Source organism: Orcinus orca, chromosome 1, assembly GCF_937001465.1.
Source record: "Orcinus orca chromosome 1, mOrcOrc1.1, whole genome shotgun sequence".
In the NCBI taxonomy this organism is placed as follows: Eukaryota; Metazoa; Chordata; class Mammalia; order Artiodactyla; family Delphinidae; genus Orcinus; species Orcinus orca.
In genome coordinates this window covers 51,984,201-52,003,910 of record NC_064559.1, presented here as the reverse complement: position 1 = coordinate 52,003,910, position 19,710 = coordinate 51,984,201, and the positions used below count along the sequence as shown (strand labels likewise).

General features: G+C 41.9%; 2 protein-coding genes across 9 annotated transcripts in view; one reads left to right on the top strand and one right to left on the bottom strand.

Annotated features, from left to right (window-relative positions):
* The window catches only part of TOR3A (torsin family 3 member A), a 43,774-nt gene extending 40,444 nt beyond the window's left edge, over nt 1-3,330 (top strand). For both annotated transcript variants that reach the window (XM_033428170.2, XM_004269800.4), the window contains one exon: nt 152-3,330. In XM_033428170.2, the coding sequence (XP_033284061.1) occupies nt 152-402 (251 nt within the window). In that variant the 3' untranslated portion in view covers nt 403-3,330. The remainder of the gene's footprint in view (nt 1-151) is intronic.
* A 455-nt stretch (nt 3,331-3,785) lies between these two features.
* ABL2 (ABL proto-oncogene 2, non-receptor tyrosine kinase) overlaps nt 3,786-19,710 on the bottom strand; it is a 115,842-nt gene continuing 99,917 nt past the window's right edge. For 4 of the 7 annotated variants that reach the window (XM_004269801.3, XM_004269803.3, XM_004269802.3 and 1 more), the window contains 5 exons: nt 19,074-19,258; nt 17,935-18,087; nt 16,963-17,052; nt 14,050-14,223; nt 3,786-13,505 (listed from right to left, as the gene is read on the bottom strand). In XM_004269801.3, the coding sequence (XP_004269849.1) occupies nt 11,806-13,505; nt 14,050-14,223; nt 16,963-17,052; nt 17,935-18,087; nt 19,074-19,258 (2,302 nt within the window). In that variant the 3' untranslated portion in view covers nt 3,786-11,805. The remainder of the gene's footprint in view (nt 13,506-14,049; nt 14,224-16,962; nt 17,053-17,934; nt 18,088-19,073; nt 19,259-19,710) is intronic. The other 3 variants (XM_004269804.3, XM_004269805.3, XM_004269807.2) reach the window with 1 other exon arrangement.

Genomic DNA, 19,710 nt, shown 5'->3' with positions numbered 1-19,710 from the left:
TGCATAGTTCTTGACATAAAGTTCAGACAGCCCTCCTGGAGTTGGCATATAAGAACAAACCTTGCCCAGGCCTAAGGGTGGGGGACACCTCATAATTCCAGTTGGGTTCAGCCCCAGGTCAGACTCCATGTAACTTTGCTCTTGATTTTAGACAGTGGCTTTGGACACAGCTGTCTTGTGAAGGAAAACCTGATTGACTTCTTCATCCCCTTCCTGCCACTGGAGTACCGTCACGTGAGGCTGTGTGCACGTGATGCTTTCCTGAGCCAGGAGCTCCTGTACACGGAAGAGGCACTAGATGAAATCGCCAAGATGATGGTGTACGTCCCCAAGGAGGAACAACTCTTCTCTTCTCGGGGATGCAAATCTGTTTCCCAGAGAATTAACTATTTCATGCCTTGAGAGCTAGATGACAACTTCCCAAAGCTGCCTTCCTTCCACTAATAGGATCCTGGGGCCTGTCAGCACACTGTCCAGGACGTAACGGGTTGGAGGGGCAGGCTAGCATCCAGCAGCCACAAGCACAAGTGGTATGTAAAAGGGAGGCCTTAAATCAGAGACAGAGCCAATTCTTAAAATCACTTGGTGCCTTACAGAGCCACATTCCAAAATGTGGGCCAGCTGGTTGGAGAAAGTCATGTAGGAGATAAATCCCAAGGATTTATTAGCATATCAGCTCCTGCCTGCAGATGCCTGGACTTGGGGGTTGGGCCTGAGGCTGCAGTATCCTCAGTGACAGAGAAGGGAAAAATTAACTTCTGCTTACCAGTGGCAGGAACTGGGTGGGTTAGCTTTCAAGTTGTTATTCCCAGAGGGAAGCTGATCAGCTTCTATTTGTGAGATCAGGAAAGAGCCTCAGGCTGAAGGAAAAAGTGCACAGAGGAAGATTTTTTTTTTTTTTTAGATCAGGTCAGTGTAGGCTAAGCCTTGTTCTGCTCTTCAGATTTAAATCAATTAAAATTATTTTTTTTTAAGTTAGGGACCTTGACATGATTTTATCATATGTAAAGATTAAAATTTTATATTTTTCTAAAACCCTCGGCTTACTTACCTTCTTACTGAGCCCTAGTAATCGTGCTCACTCAGCAAAATTCCACATGCCAGGTAACACTGATGGGGACTGGTGGAGACGGGGGACATATACTGGCACTCACAGAGCTGACAGGGTGACTGCCTCGTCTGCCAGTTTACTTCAGTTTGCTTTGGAACCACATCAGCTGAGCCAGGCTATCTCAACCTCTTACTGAAGAGGCATCCACAGCATACTGCCCTTATATATATGAAAACAGCACTCCTGTGCTCCCAGCTTTAAAAAGAAAAACAGTCATCGTTGAGGATTGAATGGCCATGTGTAAATGTGTACATTGTGCCTCTATACACAGGAGGTGCTCATTATGTGCTTTTCCCCTTCCCTTGATTCTTCCCTTCTACCACACTTACGGAATTACACACGGCTCTTTTATATGTGTCATCACCTCACGTGGCCCTCTTATTTACAGTCCTCCCAACCCTCTCACCTTTAGCCCTGGTAAAATGGAACACTTCTGCTTCTCTCCTGTTTAACACTTTATTACATTCATTTACTTGAATTCATTTACCTCTAGGTTAGGCAGTACCTAGCCTGAGCAACATTAGATACCCAATCAATACTCACATGAATTAAAGGAACTTAGTTTTACACCACCCATGGGACAGACGTAAACCTGGCCTAACTGCACAATAAAATGGGGGCCGGTTTTAGGTGCTGGCTCCTTGTCTCACTCCAGAGCATTTCAGGAACAGCATGCAGCCACCCAATCCTGTAACATACTCAGATCTAAACTCTGTAAATACACACTTTAAAAGGTATGTTCTATAGCTTTAGGTCTCAGAGCCACAGAGCAGCTGACATGCTTTTAGCACTGGCCAGCCATGTTTGATGTCATAAACATTGGGTCTGAATCTCATACCTCGGGAACCAAAACAAGCAGCAGGCTGCAGTGGTTCCGAACACTCCTCTGGAGCCAGACTCCTCTGCTCAGCGGCTCCGCCACTTGCTGCTTGCTGTTGAGACCACGGGGAAAGCTACTGGCTTCAGTTTAACTTTGGTTTCCACTTCTGTAAAAATGAGCATAACTGTACCCACCTCACAGGGCTGTGAGAATTAAATGAATTAATATTTATCAAGTACTCAGCACACAGAACTTTAGGTGTTTTAAGAATAAATAAAACTGCTGTCAGTTTTGGCACCATACTCAAAGCCCAGGCTGGGCCTTTCCCTCCATTCTAATTCTTGGAACCCTGCAAGTTTTGTTTTAGGTAACTAACATTTGCAAACATACCATGTGTCATACTACGTGCTAAGCGCTCTATAGCCTAGTCGATACCTCATGCAATACTTAACACTTAGGGACCAATTTAATCACCATTTAATGACTGAGAAAATTGGGGCTCTGAGAGGTTAAATAACTTGGGTTAAGTCACAGAGCTAGTCAATGAAGGAGTGGGATTCAACCCTGGCAGTCCAACTCCAATTCCTATGCATTAATGACAATGTTTCTAAAATGATTTTCTTGGCAAATGCCATAGCCTCGGGTGTGGAAAGTGTGTGGAACAATGGGAGGTTGGAAAGTGGGTGGAAACAATGGGAGGTTTTCTTTGAATGACTCTGAAACAAGCCTTCCTAAACTAAACCAGAAATGCATGGGAGAAAAGGACCGAAAGTGGCATGTTAAGGAGGTGTATAAACTGATGCTTACAGGGTCAGGGAGGACAGTTTTTCCTTTTCCCCTTCTAGCATCTTTGGCTGGCCTAATAATTAAATTGACATAAGATTAACAGGAGAAAAACAAAAGTTTAGTAAAATGTACACATGAGAGAGACCCAGGAAAACTAACTCCAAAATGGCAGAAACTATCACCTTAACTACTATTTTCAGCTAAAGACAAAAGCAGATATTGGGGCTGGTAGGTCAGTTATGGACGGTTACCAGGAAAAGCACAGTAAACAATTGTGAGGTTGTTAAGCAAATTTACGTCCTCACCTCCTCCACTGATAAGTTTCTAGAGTTTCATCCTCCTCTTCTTGGTAGAGCAAGGGAGACACCCTTACAAATGGAGATTTCCCTCACAACTGTAAATCTCTTACAAAAGAGTAACTTAGTTACTCAGGTTTCGCCTGTGTCTGCAGTTTCTTAAGATAACCAGCTTAAAATAACCCTTATGCCAAAGAGGCATATTTTGGGGTGGCAAATTCTGCTCCCCTACAACAGCCATTCTGATTGGACTGTATGTGTGCATCGCTTGAGTATATCCTACTCATCCTGAATTAAAATGTTACTTCTAAAAGCAATGAGTCATTCATTTTTTTTTAAATTGAAGACCAAGTCAAACAAGACTAGAACGTTCCCTGTGAGGTTCTACACTTACTCCATTAATGCTGCTTTGGCTCAAAACATTTTTACAACTTATTTGAAACTGTCCTCAGAATGAACTTTGAGAGAATTAAGCCTCATTTTACAGTCACCTCATGTTGGATGGATGGACAGACCCACACACACATCACCCACCTTATGTATCAGCTGGGGTCCAGATGATGCCTTTGGCCATTTCCAAAACTGTAATCCATCAAAGGGTGAGTAGCCACCCCCATAGAGGACCATTCTAAAGAATATGCCAGAGGGATGCTTGCTAAAATCAGCTTCTTTACCTTACAGATATCTATTTTATGTAGAGAGAGAGAGAAATTATGCTTAGATTACCCATCAGTTAAAATTATAGGAGAAACACTCCAATCACAAGCCCACATTGCCAATAAAATATTGCAACCTTTATTTAAAATAAAACACAAGTTGGCAAGCCTTGTGAGACAACAGGCAGACAGCATTCCCCTTTCAAGGGCCTCATTATTTACATCAAGTTTAACACTGTTAGCAGTTCACAGTCAGACAACAGGGTGAAAGTATTAAATTAGAAAAACAAAACACCTGAAAATATATTACAATAACAATTAAGAACAAATACCTGACAACACTGGTAGTGTGACCCATGATTGATGTGTTTTCAATTAAATCCCATATTGTCTCACTGTGTCCCCTTAGCAATGCACACAGGGGTAGGCCCTCCAGACTTCCCCCTCTGTGCACCCACCACACATACACCTGCAGAGCGTGACCTTTGGTATAAATATTAAACAAGTTTTAAAGAATCTGAATCATACGTTTTAAGGACAAACTTCCATCAACCACCTTGAAATGTTCAAACTTATTTTTGCCAAGCAAGCACAAAACCGGGGTTTCTCCACTGATAGTCATGACAGAATCAGACTGCAAAGAAGGAAAAGCGTGGGGTCTACCCAGGAGACAGGGGGTTCTGAGCATGCATTAACAGCTCAGTCGGCCTGTTCATGGCAAACACACTAACCAGGGCACAGCTTCCATTCACCACAGGGAAAGATCTGATTAACTCCTCTCTCACTCCCCTCCTTTCTTAGCACAACAACAGTGTATGTATGTAATGTGGACTCAATCGCATGTACCCTCTACACAGATCTGAGATATGAGGGTTTTCAAACATATGCCCTAGAGAACTGTTAAGATGAGTACCTCATTGTTCCTTCTAGCTGCTGAATACTCATTTCTCTGAAGGACAATCAGCCTAATCAGGGTGATTTCTCAAGACCTCAGCAAATTTCCCTCATGATGAAGTCCCAAGAAGAGTGGTCACAGTGAAAACTGGTTTGTCAAAATGGAGGAAGGCTGGTTATCTGGCCCTCATCTACCGGAAACATCTGCCTCTTGGCATTCTTGCCACTTACAACACACGGTACGGTACTTCAGAATTGTACAGAATTTGGATTCTCCACCAATGACCCTAAAGCACTGCAGGATCCTGCAGTACCTTCCGAATCAAGAATAAATTTATGTGGCATATCTGTGTTATTGTTGTTAGAACTGCTGAAGACTAATTGCCTTTATATGTGAAAATTTTACTAACCAAAAGTCCCATTCTGTAACTAAAGTTTATGACATGATTTAAAGCTCCTGAGGCTCAGAAGCAAATCTAAGCGAGCTCCAACCATACACACCCTTGGTATCTCCTTTCTTAAAGCCTGCTGGCATTTGACAGTCCACCTCCACCGTGTTTTAGAGTTAAGTAGAATGATCCAAGACCTCAAGCCCTGTGCGCATAGCTCAGCAGCTTGGAATGACATGCAGGATCCGGAAACTTGCTGCTTCGAGTACAATGATGAACAAAGAATCTCAAAGAACGGACATAGTCGGTGTGCACGTGTGTGGGGCCTGGCCTTTCAACTTACAAGGAGATGTCCCTTCCCTTAGATGGTCTGCAGGTTTGAAGATCTGCTCACACGCCATCTGTGACCTCAGGCTGAGGTAACAGGGCCTTGCTACTGTGTTCAGGTCACAGAGCAATGGAGAGGGTAAAGGATATAATTTTTCTAGGAGAGGTAAACAATTTCAAACTCATAATTGTACATAGTGCACTTGGAGGGTGGGAAGGGTCCAGTTAGAGCATCCTCCCCCCAGCTCACCAAGGGGATGGAGAAAAGTGCAGCAATTTACCAAATCAGCACCCCATGTGGAGAGAACATCTCACTGACGGGGGCTTTGAGCCACTGCTACCAAAAAGTTCATTTCCACCAGTTTTAGTCTGATATTTGTGCAACATCAACCTAGCTGACAATCTTTTCTTCTGCAAAACACATGAAACCCATCCTTGAAGGCACAATCCTCTAGGAATGATCTCTACCACTCCAAGTCAGCCCAGAATCAAGATGACCTGCCCAGGCCTTCTCACCTGGAGAGAAACATTGGATCTTCTTACCCTGATTATCACAGGGTGGAATCTTCCCTAATTTCCTGTCCTTTGGATCTAGGATATTGAGTCAGAAGTGAAGGAAATATCATCTTGCACACTTGTTATCTCAAGATACAATAGAACATATACACCTCAGGTGGGTGGCATGAAAACCAGCAGCCCCAGAGCAGAAACTCATCTTTTGGGACATTGCAGTAAACTTCACAAAAGACAGGCTGGAGCTAAGACAAGTCACTTGGGTAGATGCTCTGGAGCAGGGTGCAGCTCATTCCGCAGCCCTGAAATCTACCCCCCGCCCCCGCCAAGTAATACAGGAGGGCAGAGAATGGCAGTGAAGTTCTGGCTGTAACAGAGCTGCAACAAAGCAGGTAATAGTAATTGTTACTCCAGGCACTGTTAGCTTGCCAAAAAAAGCTAGCCTTGTATTATATTTTTAAAAGTCTGATAGCTGGAAAACTGGAACTCTATCCTGACTGTTAAGAGTGGGACAAGTTTCAGAACCAGCCCAAGGCCTCTCCTCTCTGACCAGTGAGGCCTACAGCAATTTCCCTGTGTTGTCACGTGGAAGGTACAGGCAACCTTAGGGCTGCCTTTCCCTATTTCTCCCCTGCTCCCACATATCCCAGACTGAAGCAGGAATTTACAAAAGAACTGAGCTACTGGCTTGACAGAAGCTAAGACAGAGATATAGATAGCTGAAGTCCATCAATACATACGAAGAAACTTATATCCAGAGAAACTTACCTAAAGATGACTGGTCATAACAGATGCTTGGAGCACAGAGATGGCCCCCAAATCCAGGTAGAACAAGTTAATGTAAGCAAGATGATGAAACCCCAAAATCATCAAGAATAAAAATGTAGACAACCCTGTCAAGCTCAACATGGACTCCTGTGGGAGCATAGCCTGATAGTAACGATGACATCGGTAGCAAAAATGGAAGGGAGTGGGAGAGGTCAGAATGCAGTAGAGCTACAAACTCAGATGTGGCCACCAAAGCAATTTGCTCTTTTTCTAAATAATTTAATAGGTGAGCTATGTTCAGCTACTCCTCTTAGGGGGAAAAAAAAACTAAACAGGGATGATGAATATCAAGCTCATCTACATCTGGTAGGAAATCCCAGAAAAGTAATTCCCAAAGTGCACTGGTTCTACAGCCATCCCATCTCTGCCCCCACCCCACCCCACCCCCCAAAAACCCAACAAAACTATGCAGGACATAGGTTAAAAAAGACACTGTCAACATGAACAGGTAACGAGTCTGCTCCCACATTTAGGGTACTAAATGGCTGAGCATGTGCTGGACAAACGTTCAAGGATGAGAGGGCCACACTCTTCTTGAATCAAGGTCCCTAGAAGAGCTTCTTTGTTCTGGAGTGAGTACATGTTACTATTTTTTAAAGATTAAACCAGAAAGTTGGTCCCTAGTTTTCTGAAGTTATTCAGCACTGAGCTACAATTTTAGCAAAACACTTACTATACCTGCACATATTCATTTAGCAGTTTCATATTTAAAAATGTGATAAATTACAGAGCTGATTGTTCATATATCTGCATTTTCAGGTCCCCCACAGGCAAAAGCTTGTAAGTCAATCAACATCTAATTAACTGTTTTAACTTCTCAATAGACATTAATAATACAACTTTATAGTTATATTACACTTGATACTTTTCTCAAAGTGCTTTCATATACATTACCTCATAGCTATCAAAATGATATGGAACAATAAAGTTTGCTTTTTTTTAAGAAAAAGGAATGTAGGACTAGGTTTTTTAAAACTTAAGTTGTTATTTCTTTATTACAAAGTGCAGATTGCTGTGTCGCTGAGGTCTGTCCAAAAGAATGACCCCATATAATTTTTTAAATTACTGAGTTCTACTGAATGCCTGCTTTGCTAGTGTTGCCATTACTCAACATTCAAGTCCCTTAAGGTCAGGGAATGCCAGGAAGGTGTGCTTTAGAAAGTGTGCAGCACTGTGCAGACTGATTGTCTGAGCCTTTTTTTTTTTTTTTTTTGCAGTGTCTCACAAGGCAACAGGAATGGTGGAAAGACCCCACAATGAGAAAGTGAATAAGACCCAACTCTAGCCTTGGCTCTGCCACTAATTAACTGCTCTGAGAATATGGGCAAGTAACTTAACCATCCTCTCTTCCAATTTCTTAAGCTGTAAAAACAAAAAAAAAAGAGTTGGGGTATTGCTAGTGTTCACACAGTGCTGGGTGTCTGAAACACCTGGAGAGATTCTTGGAAAACACACTGGCTGAGACCCAACCCCACGGGGAATTCTTGATCTGGGGTGAGGCCGACGCATCAGGTTTTTTGTTGTTTTTCTTTTTTTAAACCCCAGGAAATTTTGTTGCACATCCTTGGCTAAGACTCACTGGAATAAGCGTTAATAATAATAGTAGTAGTAGTTAACATTTATGGAGCCAGGCACTCAAGCTAACTATTCTACACACATTATCTCATTTAATCCTTACAACAACCCTGAGGTAGTTACTATTATTATCCCTGTTTTCCAATGAGGAAACTAAGGCCCAGGAAGGTTAAGTGACTTGCCTTCTAGACTGGCTTTAGAGTCTAAACTCTTAACCACTATCTAAACTGTATCCTTGAAGCTCAAAATCTCCATGATTTTGTTAAATAAATATGGGTGGTGCCTTAGGAAAGTCAGCATTTTATTAACTGGGCACTATTTTACTAGCTAACTTGCAACTGAATTGTAAGAAAATTCTAACTTAAACCCCATAATTCAGCTGAGAAAGGGTCTCCACTATAAGAACCTCAATGTCATCTGGAGAAACACTGAATAAATTTCTCAGGGCCAATTTTTTTTTAAGGCTATATCTCTGAAAATCATGATGGAGATCTGTAGGAAAATATACACATTTTTACACAAAGCCTTTTAAGAAAATACTTCACGTAAAGCACAATCAAGATGTATTCTAAACACTGCATTTTAAGGTAGTAAATCTAAACTGAAATCATATTATCTGTGCATGAGAAGACTGAAGGTGTGGTAACCCCAAAGGTATACAATACGTATAACCACTTTAGAAAGTTTTCAACACCTTGTAGAAGGGCTTTTGCTATCTGCTTTGTTTTCAAACTAGATAAGAATTAAACTACATTTTCAGTTTCTAAAAGCAGTTTTCTCTGCTTTGAATTCCAACTTTTAAATTTACCTACGGTTATTTAAAAAATCTGGTCCTTTTCAAGTAGATAATGGAAAAAACCTAAGTTACACTTTTATAGTAAGTTGACAGTGCCTCTTTAACCTGAACCCTGAGCCCTCAACTCCTGAAGTTACACAGTTAAAGCATCACGTGGCTGGGTGTGCTACAACAGTCAATGCTACTCTTGACAGTGATGAGAAAAAAATCCATTCTGTTCATGAACTTACTGAGCACCTACTGCGGACGAGGCAGAGCCAGGTGCGGCACCTGAGAAAGACCCAGCCCCCACCCTCAAAGACTGTTCTTCGATGAGAAAACCAGGGAGCTTAAATACACTCAGTAGTGTTCCTCCAAGGCTTATTTTCAGAGCACTCAAGGAAAGATCCCTTGCTTTAAAAAAAAAAAAAAAAAAATCCCCTGAAAAACAATTAGAATCCCTCAAGTTGCATCCACAATGACAGGGATAAACTTAAAAAGCAGCATAACAATATTCCAAAGTTTTAGCTTTCCCTGCCCCACCCTTAAAAGGCTAATTGCTAAAACGATTTCAAGTTTATGGAAATATATGATGAAGGAGAGTGGCGAAGAAGAAGGTAGGAGGACTGTTGGTTTTTAAATCCAAGTTAAAGGGAACTCTTCCAACCATTATAAGGAGATTAGCCAGATCACTAGTTGCCTGTGCTCCACCAGTAGGTAACAGACAGACAGGGATCACCCAACCCCTGAAAGGAATGCCCGGTATTGTCTCCTCCCTTCTTATCCTTCTCTTGGCCTGGGACTCCTCTGGAACACCCACAGTAAGAATCAGTTCCTTTCTTTCTAATGAAAACTAAATTTCCTCCTTGGTCAAAGATGCCAAACTCTATCCAAAACGCTTTTCCCCCCTTAGTATTCTAGCCCAATTAGTATAATCTCAGCAGTTTTAAATTTCATTATCTGCTGCTGAGCAAAGAAGAGAATGAAAAACTTGTATTCATATATAACAATACTGCACTGAAGAGCTTTCCAGAGAGACTCTCAAAGGGATAACTATACACTTATTTGCAAAACACCCTTGATAACATGTATCATTACCTCCATTTAATAGATTAAGAGATGGGGCTATGGCCTGACAGTGGATCGATGACAGAGCCAGGAAGAAAACTCACTGTTCATCAATGTTGAATTCCTATCTTCCTAAGTTAATATTCCTTTGGGAGGAAAAAATGTATTTTTTTTATATTGCGTTCTCCTTGGAGGCAGGAATGGAGAGGGCATAAAGTTTTAAGAAGAGAATGAAGTGGTCACTGAAATTAGACCTGATGTCGAAAGTATTAATAATATCTAACCAATTAGACTTGGTTCTAAATTAAGAAGTGATCCTAATTAACTTCCATAACAACAACTGAATAGGGAAGGAAAAGGAATCATTAGGTTTCTGGGATCTAATTGGTGTCCCCCGAAAATAACTTGCTCCTTCAACTATGCATTCTTAAAATAGAGGTGAAATGATAAAATAAATATCAAAGAATATTCCCAATATGATCTTTACAAACAAGCACAACAATTGGCAGGGGGAGTATGTGAGAGGAGAAAAGCATGTGAGAATAATTTAGGGTGATTCATTTGAAACTGTAGAGTGAGAGAATGTTTCTCCCTATTCTCCACCTAGATTGGGTCTAAGGTGATAAGGGAGGGAGGGGAAACAGCCATTAGGACCAAGCCAGCTTCTCCACTCAGTCACAGACCTCTAGGCTGACAACTGGATTTCAAGAAGACACCCTTTCCCTGGCATTTTAGTTGATAAAGAAACATATAGCTGCTCAAGTCCTTTGCCGGTATGTCAGTATGCAGGGGCACTGTAACAGAAAAGGATTCCCCTGTGAGACCTGTACATGACCATTGTTTTCAATAATGTTCAGTGTTGGTTAATGCCCTGAATGCTGCCAGGAATAAAGGAAGACAGCCTGCCCAGCAAGGGGGAGAAAAGAATTACCAAAGAGACTCCTATGCCTATGGTTTACAAGATAGGCACCAACAAGCAGAAAGCCAATCCTGATCCATTTGGAAACAATATACTAGCCTGGGAGAAGTGGCTTCTGCTAAGTAATGTAAGATTTTAGGAGAAGGCTTCAATCTCCCTAAATATACTTCCTAGCATTCTTTACCTCCTGTACCAATTAATACACCTATGGAAAACAGGACAGAAGCATACTGACAGAACCACATTTCCCAGTTTTGCATCTAGCCATCTGATCTGCAGTTCTTACTGCAGCAGTGACCTGTGGAAGCGAGGCTAACAGTAGCTTCCAACAGCCTTGAACAAAACTTCTCTTGGCACATTCCCAGCTTTCTTCTGTCCCACCCAATAAGTTAGATGAGTTGGAGCATAATCACCATTAGTACCTACTGGGGCCCCAAGTCAATTCCCTTCTGTGTGGTGCAGAATGAGTGCCACAGCCAACGCACTGTCTGGGCACAGTCCCTGCGGCCCTGCTGGAGCAGCCCTAACCAGCTCACATCACTCCAGGTAAGAACGGGCTGGATTTGGTTCTTCATGGCACGACATATGCATGTTCCCTGATGTCCCAGTGCAGCTTCCAATCCGGTCCACAACTGCCCTGCCCCCATCTATTTTCCCTCTCCTATGGGTTTTGCTTTTTGTTATTTTTGAGATGAACCTGTAAACGTGAGAACTCAGAGATCTGAGGTACTTCACAGAAACACACTCAAGTATCAGTCTTCCACTTTTTGAAACGAGAACACAGGAAAACAAGTCCCTTTTCCTCTCCCCTCAGAAATGTGTGCATCTTCCCACCCGGCTAACGGTGGCTACCTCTGCACCACATCACTGATTTCCTGTACACATGACAGTAAGTTGTTAAGGACAGGGTTTGCCCCGGGCACACCAGCAGCTGCAGAAGACACCTGCAGCTCCTGCAGGCTGAGTTCCAGTTTGCTCACAGCCTCGCGGAAGGCAAATTTGTTGCGAGTTTGGGGGATGCAGTCCACATAGCCTGAGCAGTAGTCGAGCAGCTGGTGTCCAGTGTCCACCAGCTGGCTGTTGGGCACAGGTTCTGTGATTGCACTGGACAGTAGGTCAGCACATTCCAGCAGGGCCTCCTTACTGATTTTGTCAGCTGAGATTTTCTCAGCCACCTGTCTGGTTTTTCTCAGAGCCACTTTAGTACCTGCTGTGCCATTGGCCATTTTCGCTGGTGAGATGGAAGATGTGGGCAGAGGCACTTGAGGTGGAGGCATTACAGGCCTCCCAGCTTTCCCACTGATGGGCACTGCCCCTGGAGCCGCCTTCTTCCCTCCCTCCTGTGTTTCTGACGTGGGCTCTTCCGTGGAGTCTGAGCACACGGCCGGATGCTGCAGTAGTCTCACCCCTGGCGGCGGGGGTGGGGCACACTTTGGTTTTACCCGGCGGGGTCGGTCCTTGTCTCCAGAGGAAGTGACCTGATGCTCAGACAAGAGCTTGAACTTATTCCCCTGAGAGTCTGTGCCGATGAGCTGCACGTCAGCTGGAGTGTGCTTCAGAGTGGGTGAGATAAGGACTGGCACTTTGTGGTTGTGAGTGGTCGGGAGGACCGCCGCAGCCTTGGCCGGGGCAGCCCAGCCTGTCTGCTCGCCATCCTCTGGGACTCCAGCCATGCCAAGTCGTGCCCCACCATTCCTCTCTCTGCTCTTGGGGGCAGCTGCCACTCCAGCCACCCCCAGCCCTGGAGAGTCCTTCTCTGTAATGGCTGGATCCCCAGAGGGGGTTCTGAGAGGAAGAGCGGTGGCTCCTCTGGGCAAAAGTTTGGCTTTTGGTCTCTCCCTGGTCGGAGCGGCACCTTCCTCTGATTTTTTGGGAAGCATGTCACTGGCCCTATCCACATTCTCTTCTGGCTGAGAAGAGGTGGACACTGTCCTTTCCAGCTGGAGTTTGGACCTCTGGCAGTTCCTGGGAAGGGTCATTGCCATCCTATCCTGCTCTGGAAGCCCTGAGGACATGGAAGATGTAGAGTTTGACCTTGGAAAAGGCTTGGAAGTGTCATCACTGGCTGTGGGTTTACCTGCTCGTAAGCCCAGTGTCTTTTTGATTAAGCGTGGTGTGAAGAAGCCTGTGATGCCAGACCACCCACCCCCGGCAGCGCCACTGCCCCCACCCCCGCCACTGTCGTCATTACAGAGGTTCCTCTGTGCAACGCTACCCCCATAGCACTTGGGTGGCACCAGATTCGCCTCTTGCTGGGCAGCAGTAAAAGAGAACCCATCAGCATGCTGTAGAGAAGCAACAGATGAGAAGTTACCCGTGAGTTCATATTTCTTGTGGGGCTGATTCTCCATTTCTCGGAAGGAGCTGCTGCGTTTGGGGGGTGTGGGAGCATTTCTCTTTTTCATGAAGGAACTGAAGAAGCCTCCCTTCCTATCTCTGGTGAAGCATGTCTCTTTGGCATCTTCCAAGAGGCTGCTGGGGGACTTGTCTCTTTGCTTTCGAGGCAGTGCTGGGGACCCACTGGGGGCCTGTGCACTTCTAATGAAGCCTGATAAAAAACGGCCAATCAGTAATGTGAAAAATAAGAAGTGACTCATTTGAGTTACTAAGGCTGAACTGTAAGAGTGCTGTTGGCATCTATTAAATGTCAAGTGTTAGCAGGACTCAGAGGAAACTAATAAATACATTATCATTTCACGCTATTGTTCCAAATGCAATATGGGATATAAACGGAAAGAAATAATCCGCTGGTTTTTACCTCGGCATTCAACTTTTCTCTAGAAACTACAGCACAACCTGGCTTCATCTATCAGACTCAATGAAGAAATTTTTGCCGGAACTGTAAAGACAGTAACTATTTGGGAATCAGGAGTTTAGGAGATGGAGTGGGAGGCAGAGTTGTATGCTGGACGGACAGATCAGGACTACTAACACTGGCAATGCAGAGCCGAGGACTAGAGTGGTAAATAAAACAGAAGCCAGCCACACTTTCCTCAGGGAAAATGGGCAGGAAAGTGGAAATAAAGGCATCATACCCCAAGGCTCTTTAAAAAAGGCAGTTTGACTCTACCTGCCTACGGACTCATTCATACCTGGTGCTGAACTGGAAGCAGAATTTTCTGTGGCATCTTGTGGCCCTTCAATATTCTCCTTGTTCTCCCCCTGTTTCTTCAGCGTCCGGGTCTTAGAAGGAAGTATAGGTAATCGGGGCAGATAGGGAACAACAGATGAGGAGGAGGCAGCTCTCCCAAGCTCCTCGGCTACCTCTGTGAGGAAGGCAAGGGGAATAATAAAAAGAACAATTTCATGACCAAAAAATGGGAGTTTCTCTTTTCAGAAAGGCATACAACTGAGAAGAACTGAAGAATGGAGTATAAAATATGTAAGTGGAATCACACACTATGCACTTTTTGTGTCTGGCTTCTTTTGCTCAGCATTCTATCTGTAGACTCATCCCTGTTACTGCATGTGGCAAGGGTTTTTCTTGTTGCTGTGTATTGTTCAAATGCATGAATACACCAAAATTCATCCATTCTCTTCTTCATGAATATTTGTTTCTAGTTTTTGGCTATTATGAATATAGTGCTAGGGACATCCTATTGTACTATGTGTCTTTGGCTTCAGTGTTATGCACGTCTGCTGGGTATAGGAGCAGGTAGGTCACAGGGAGCACATAAATTCAGCTTTGTTGGGTCTTGCCAAACCTCCCCAAACTGGCTGGACCAATCTACATCCCCACTAACTTGTATGAAGGTTCTGGTTACCATGCATGCTTACCAAAGTTTGATGTTAGTTTTTTTTGTTTGATTTTAATTTTAGCCATTCTGGGATAGATGTGTAATGGCCATCTCACTGTTTTATTTTGTACTTCTCTGATGATGGGTGATTTTGTGTGCTCATTGGTCATCTGGATATCCTTGTTTACTAAGCGCTTGTTCAGAGGTTGAACAAAGCAAACGGATGTTTGCACATATTTTTATTTTCAGGTTGCGCCTTGCATAAAAAGGAAGGTAGATACAATCCATTCCATTTCATGCCAGTGAAGCAAATGAGGCTCCTGAAAATGTGTTCACCCCATTAGTAAGCCTCAGCTGATTAAAAGCAGTCATGGGTTTTGCAGCTTTTACTAATAAGGCAGACATTGCTATTCATTCCTGAACAAAAATGAAGTATGGATCAATTAAATTGTGAATTTTTGTAATTAATTTACAATTTTTTTTGGTAATTATTTTTCAAAACTGACCCCCCACAAGCGTGGGTACACGGCACATAACCCAAGCCATGCCAGTGAGATTCCTTTCTCACAGAGCAGCTGCGAGACAGACATGAGGATGCTGACAACTGTGTTCTATGCCACCTGGAGGATGAGATTAACGTAGAAACAAACGTAAAGAGATATTGGGTGGGTGAAGGTGTGGGAAGGAAAGAGAAGAGGGAAGGAGACCTGAAGCTATTTGAGTCCATGGCTTCAAGTGACCCTGAGGTTAGCGCCATCCCTGCTTTTCCATGGTTTGGTTATGAGGCAATAAACCCTCCTCTTGTTGCTTAAGAAAAGTTTGAGCTAAGTTTCTTTCACTTACAACTAATATACATCCTTTTAAGGTAAGAACTGTGTCTTATCTCTATGTCCTCAGACCTAGTATAGTGCTTACCACAGATTAAATACTTAATAAAATGTGTGTTAAATAATGTTAAATTTTTTGCTTAGCAATTTTTAATTGAAATTAGCTTTGAAAATTGATACGGTTGCTTTTCTAAAAGAATATAACATTTTCCAGAGAAGCAGAAATATTTAGCTAAGGATTCAACAGAAGTTAAACGTTTACACAGAAGCACCCAATTCTTTGACCAATATTTACGACTTCTACCACTTTGACTGCATAGGATATAAAGCAACAGAGGAAAAAAGACTGCTGTGATAGGCAGCTGCTCAATCTGGCCCAAAGGGCAAGCTGTGCCCTCCCCAAGCTGCGGAAGTTCCATACATTAAAGGACGAGGATGAAAATACTTTTCATTAAACTTTGGTGTTGTACTTCCTCCTTTCTTCTTACCTAGACATGATAAATCACTAAGGGAAGCAGACAAAAATCAGCTTAGCTGATTTCCTCTTCTAACATTTTTAACTTGAACTTAAACAGTAAGTTCTCTGTTCAATTATGAAGGAAAAGAAAAATTTGAAAAGTATGTATACAATTCTGGAACTACACCAAAATGTCTAACAGGCAAGTATAACTAAGAATTGTTTGTTTTTAGCTCTCTAGGAATAGTCTCCCTCTGTTTATAACAAGTTTATTGTTTCACTTTTGCAGATAATTTTAAAGAGACATTATACACAGAAGTAGAAAACTTCCTGTATGTGTCCATATACTTGTTTGTTTTTTAGATAAGAAAAAGATTCTCACTATTCATAGCTTAACATTCTCATTCTAAACTTTCTGTGTCAATATATTTAAGAATATCATTTAAAAAAAAAAAAGAATATCATTTTAACTACTCAATTACATGGATATAATAATTGGCACACTATTTAGATTGTTCTTAATTTTTCAATATTATAAACTAGACTCTGATGTAACATCCTTACAGCTAAATCTTTGTTCATACTCTTAATTATTTCCTTAAGATCTCTTTCCAGAAATGGAATTTCTGGATATTGCTTTTATGACTTGGTTCTGTCTTTATAGGTGTGGTTTAGAGAGTTGAAATATTTTTCATTCTCATTTTTTCCTCTTCTCTTTCCTGCATTGTGTTAATGCTTAACCGCTGAACTTGAACTTATACTCTTCCTGAAAAGACTGAATTAATTTCTAATTAATATGAGCTAGAGACACAAATATACATCTTAAAATAGAAAAAAAAAAGCAAAACAAGAATAATAAAGGCCAAGAATTCAGTATCTTGAAATGGAGTCCCAAATTATAAGAATCTGTAATTTTTGAAATGTTTTTATCATCCCCAGCACTCAGAACTAGCCACCACTGACAGTAAATCACCAGATTCTCACCTTCAGAAATGCTGGAGTCATGGAACATGGTTTCAAAAGCTTGATGTGTTTCAGCAAAAGAGGGCCTGTCGGCAGGGCTCCACTTCCAGCCTATGTAACAAAAGAAGAACAGTATTAAAAGCTTCTTGCAGGAATTAAATATTCAGGGGCACCCTGATGGTGAGTTCCATGCATTAGGACACATGCTTGTTAAAGCAGAGTTACAGCAAGTTCACAATGATAGTGAGGCAGCTGTTTCTTAGTTCCAGACTCAGAGGTGTGATGAACCCACTTCCTAGGGCCAATCCTTCTATGTAGCCTCAGCTCCTATTCCCTCTACTATAGGGATGCAGAAGGGTGGGGAGATGGTTTAGAAAATGACAAGTTTTCTTCCACTGGAAAAATGAAAAGTAGTAAAACCTGTCTTTAAACTCACTCTTATAATTAATCAGTTGTACACATTCAGAAACATAACAGTATATCAAAGGCGGAGCTTGGAATTCACAGTTGACAAAGACAGGGCAGTAGGCAACAACAATGCTCAATGGGAAATAACAAGACATATTCAAACACACTGCAGTTTAATTCACTACTCACCTTCCTACTTTCTCATCTTTAAGAAGTCAGATGCTTTTATTCATCACAGAAGTCAATTTCATGCATTCTCCATAGTCTTTAACAATCATTTTATGTAGCTGAAAGCAGCCCTCCCCTACCTAATCTCCAAACCCAATTTCTTATTATCCTATTATATATGCAAATGTTTGTGGAAAATTGGGTGAATATTTGGGCCACAGAGAATGACTCTTCGGATTCCAATAAGACTCACTGGTAGAGTATACGATATCCCAACAGGCTGATCACTGACTAACTCTATGTCATGAGGCTGGACACAATCTTACAACACTGAGAGGAAAAAATGTTTTCAATTTTGTTAATCATCCTGAATTGCTCACTTAAACCTTCAAAATTAAAATATGCAAAAATACTCACATGCTCTCATAAGTTCATACACCTTAGGGGGACATCCTTCAGGCTGTTCCATTCGATATCCTTTTTCCAGCAGATCATAGACCTGAGACAGGTCAATACCTGGATATGGTGACATTCCATATGTAGCAATTTCCCACAAGAGCACCCCAAAAGCTGCAAAAGGGATGAAAAAAAGAGCTTTATATTTCTTCTGATTTATTATTTATTTTATACCATTAGGTAACTTCTCTTTCAAATTGTGGGTAACATTCACACTATTACAACATTAGTATACTCTTATAATTCTTACAACATGACTTGTTCTTCGAAGATATCTTCCACAGGAACACTTCACTGAAGGAACACTTCACTTTAAAGACAGTTTTCTTTAGATTTCCCAATTTTTATTTGGATTTCCTTTACTTCAATGAGGGAAAATAAACCATGACCATGTAAGAAGTCTGGGGCATAAGCAAACTATTCTTAGAGCAATTTACGATCTATTTAATGAATTTCAGAATTTTTAAGTCAGCTAATACTAGAGGAATAATATAAAAATGGACTCATTTAAAATCAGATAAAATTCACATGTGAAAAAAGAATTTGCTTGATTTTCTCACAGGTTATTCCTGAGTTTGAGATTTCTGGTAAAATATGACCTAGAATCCTCAACTATTTCCACTGGCCCACAATCCAAACTTCTAGACTTGTTCTTTCCCCCGAGTCTCTACTAAATCATATTTCTTTTCAGGGCAGTAGAAACAAGATCAGTTACAAGGACAAATTCTAGATGAAACTTCATGCCTTCCTTGAAAAGAGGTTGCTACTCTGTGTCACAGTGCTCTAGAAACAAGCAATAAAGCCTAATGTGGAAAACAGGGAGCTTCACAGAGAGGATCATTAGAACTTCAGTGCAATATAATACCTAGACTGTGAGTGCTCTGAAGGCAGGGACTTTTTTAACTTTTTTCTTTACAACTTCTTTCTATGGTAAGTGCCTCGCAGATAGTACATATTTAATAAATGCTTGCTGAATGACTGAAGAAGGACGGGTGTAAAGGCAAAGGATACTGATCATATAGAAGAGAACCTCTAAAGAATTAAGCATTTACTTATAAAGAAAATGACAAAACACAGAAAAACGTCCCTTCCAACCTTACCCCAGACGTCAGATTTAATTGAGAAGGTATTGTAGGCAAGACTCTCTGGTGCTGTCCATTTAATAGGAAATTTGGCTCCAGCATGAGCAGTATAGGTGTCTCCAGTCATCAATCTACTCAAGCCAAAGTCAGCCACTTTTACCACATGGTTTTCTCCCACCAGGCAGTTACGAGCTGCAAGATCTCTGTGGGAAAGAGAAGCCAAATGTGATTCCAATCAGATGGTTCTGGAAAATGGTCATGAATGCTCTGTTATCGGTTCTTTGTGCTACAAGCAGAGTTGATAAGTAACTGTTGACAGATACAGTGTTTTATGAAAATTGCTGACATGGTAGAAAGCCACTAATTATACATCACTTGTAGAGTACTCATCAAGAGGCGGTTATGTGATGCCACAATAAAGCAGGCTTCAGAAAACGGGTTCCTATTTGTAAGTACAGTGGGATAGGTTTCAGAGGTGAGTAACAGATGCTCTTCTACAAGGTTTCAAGTTCTTTACTAAGACAGAAAGCTATTTTTAAACTTAAGCCGCTAGATGGAGCAAAAAGATCTTGGATATAGCCTCGGGCAAAATAAACAGCTTTCTGTTCTGAGAACAGCAAAGGCCCCGCATTAATACTTTAATCAGAATACACAG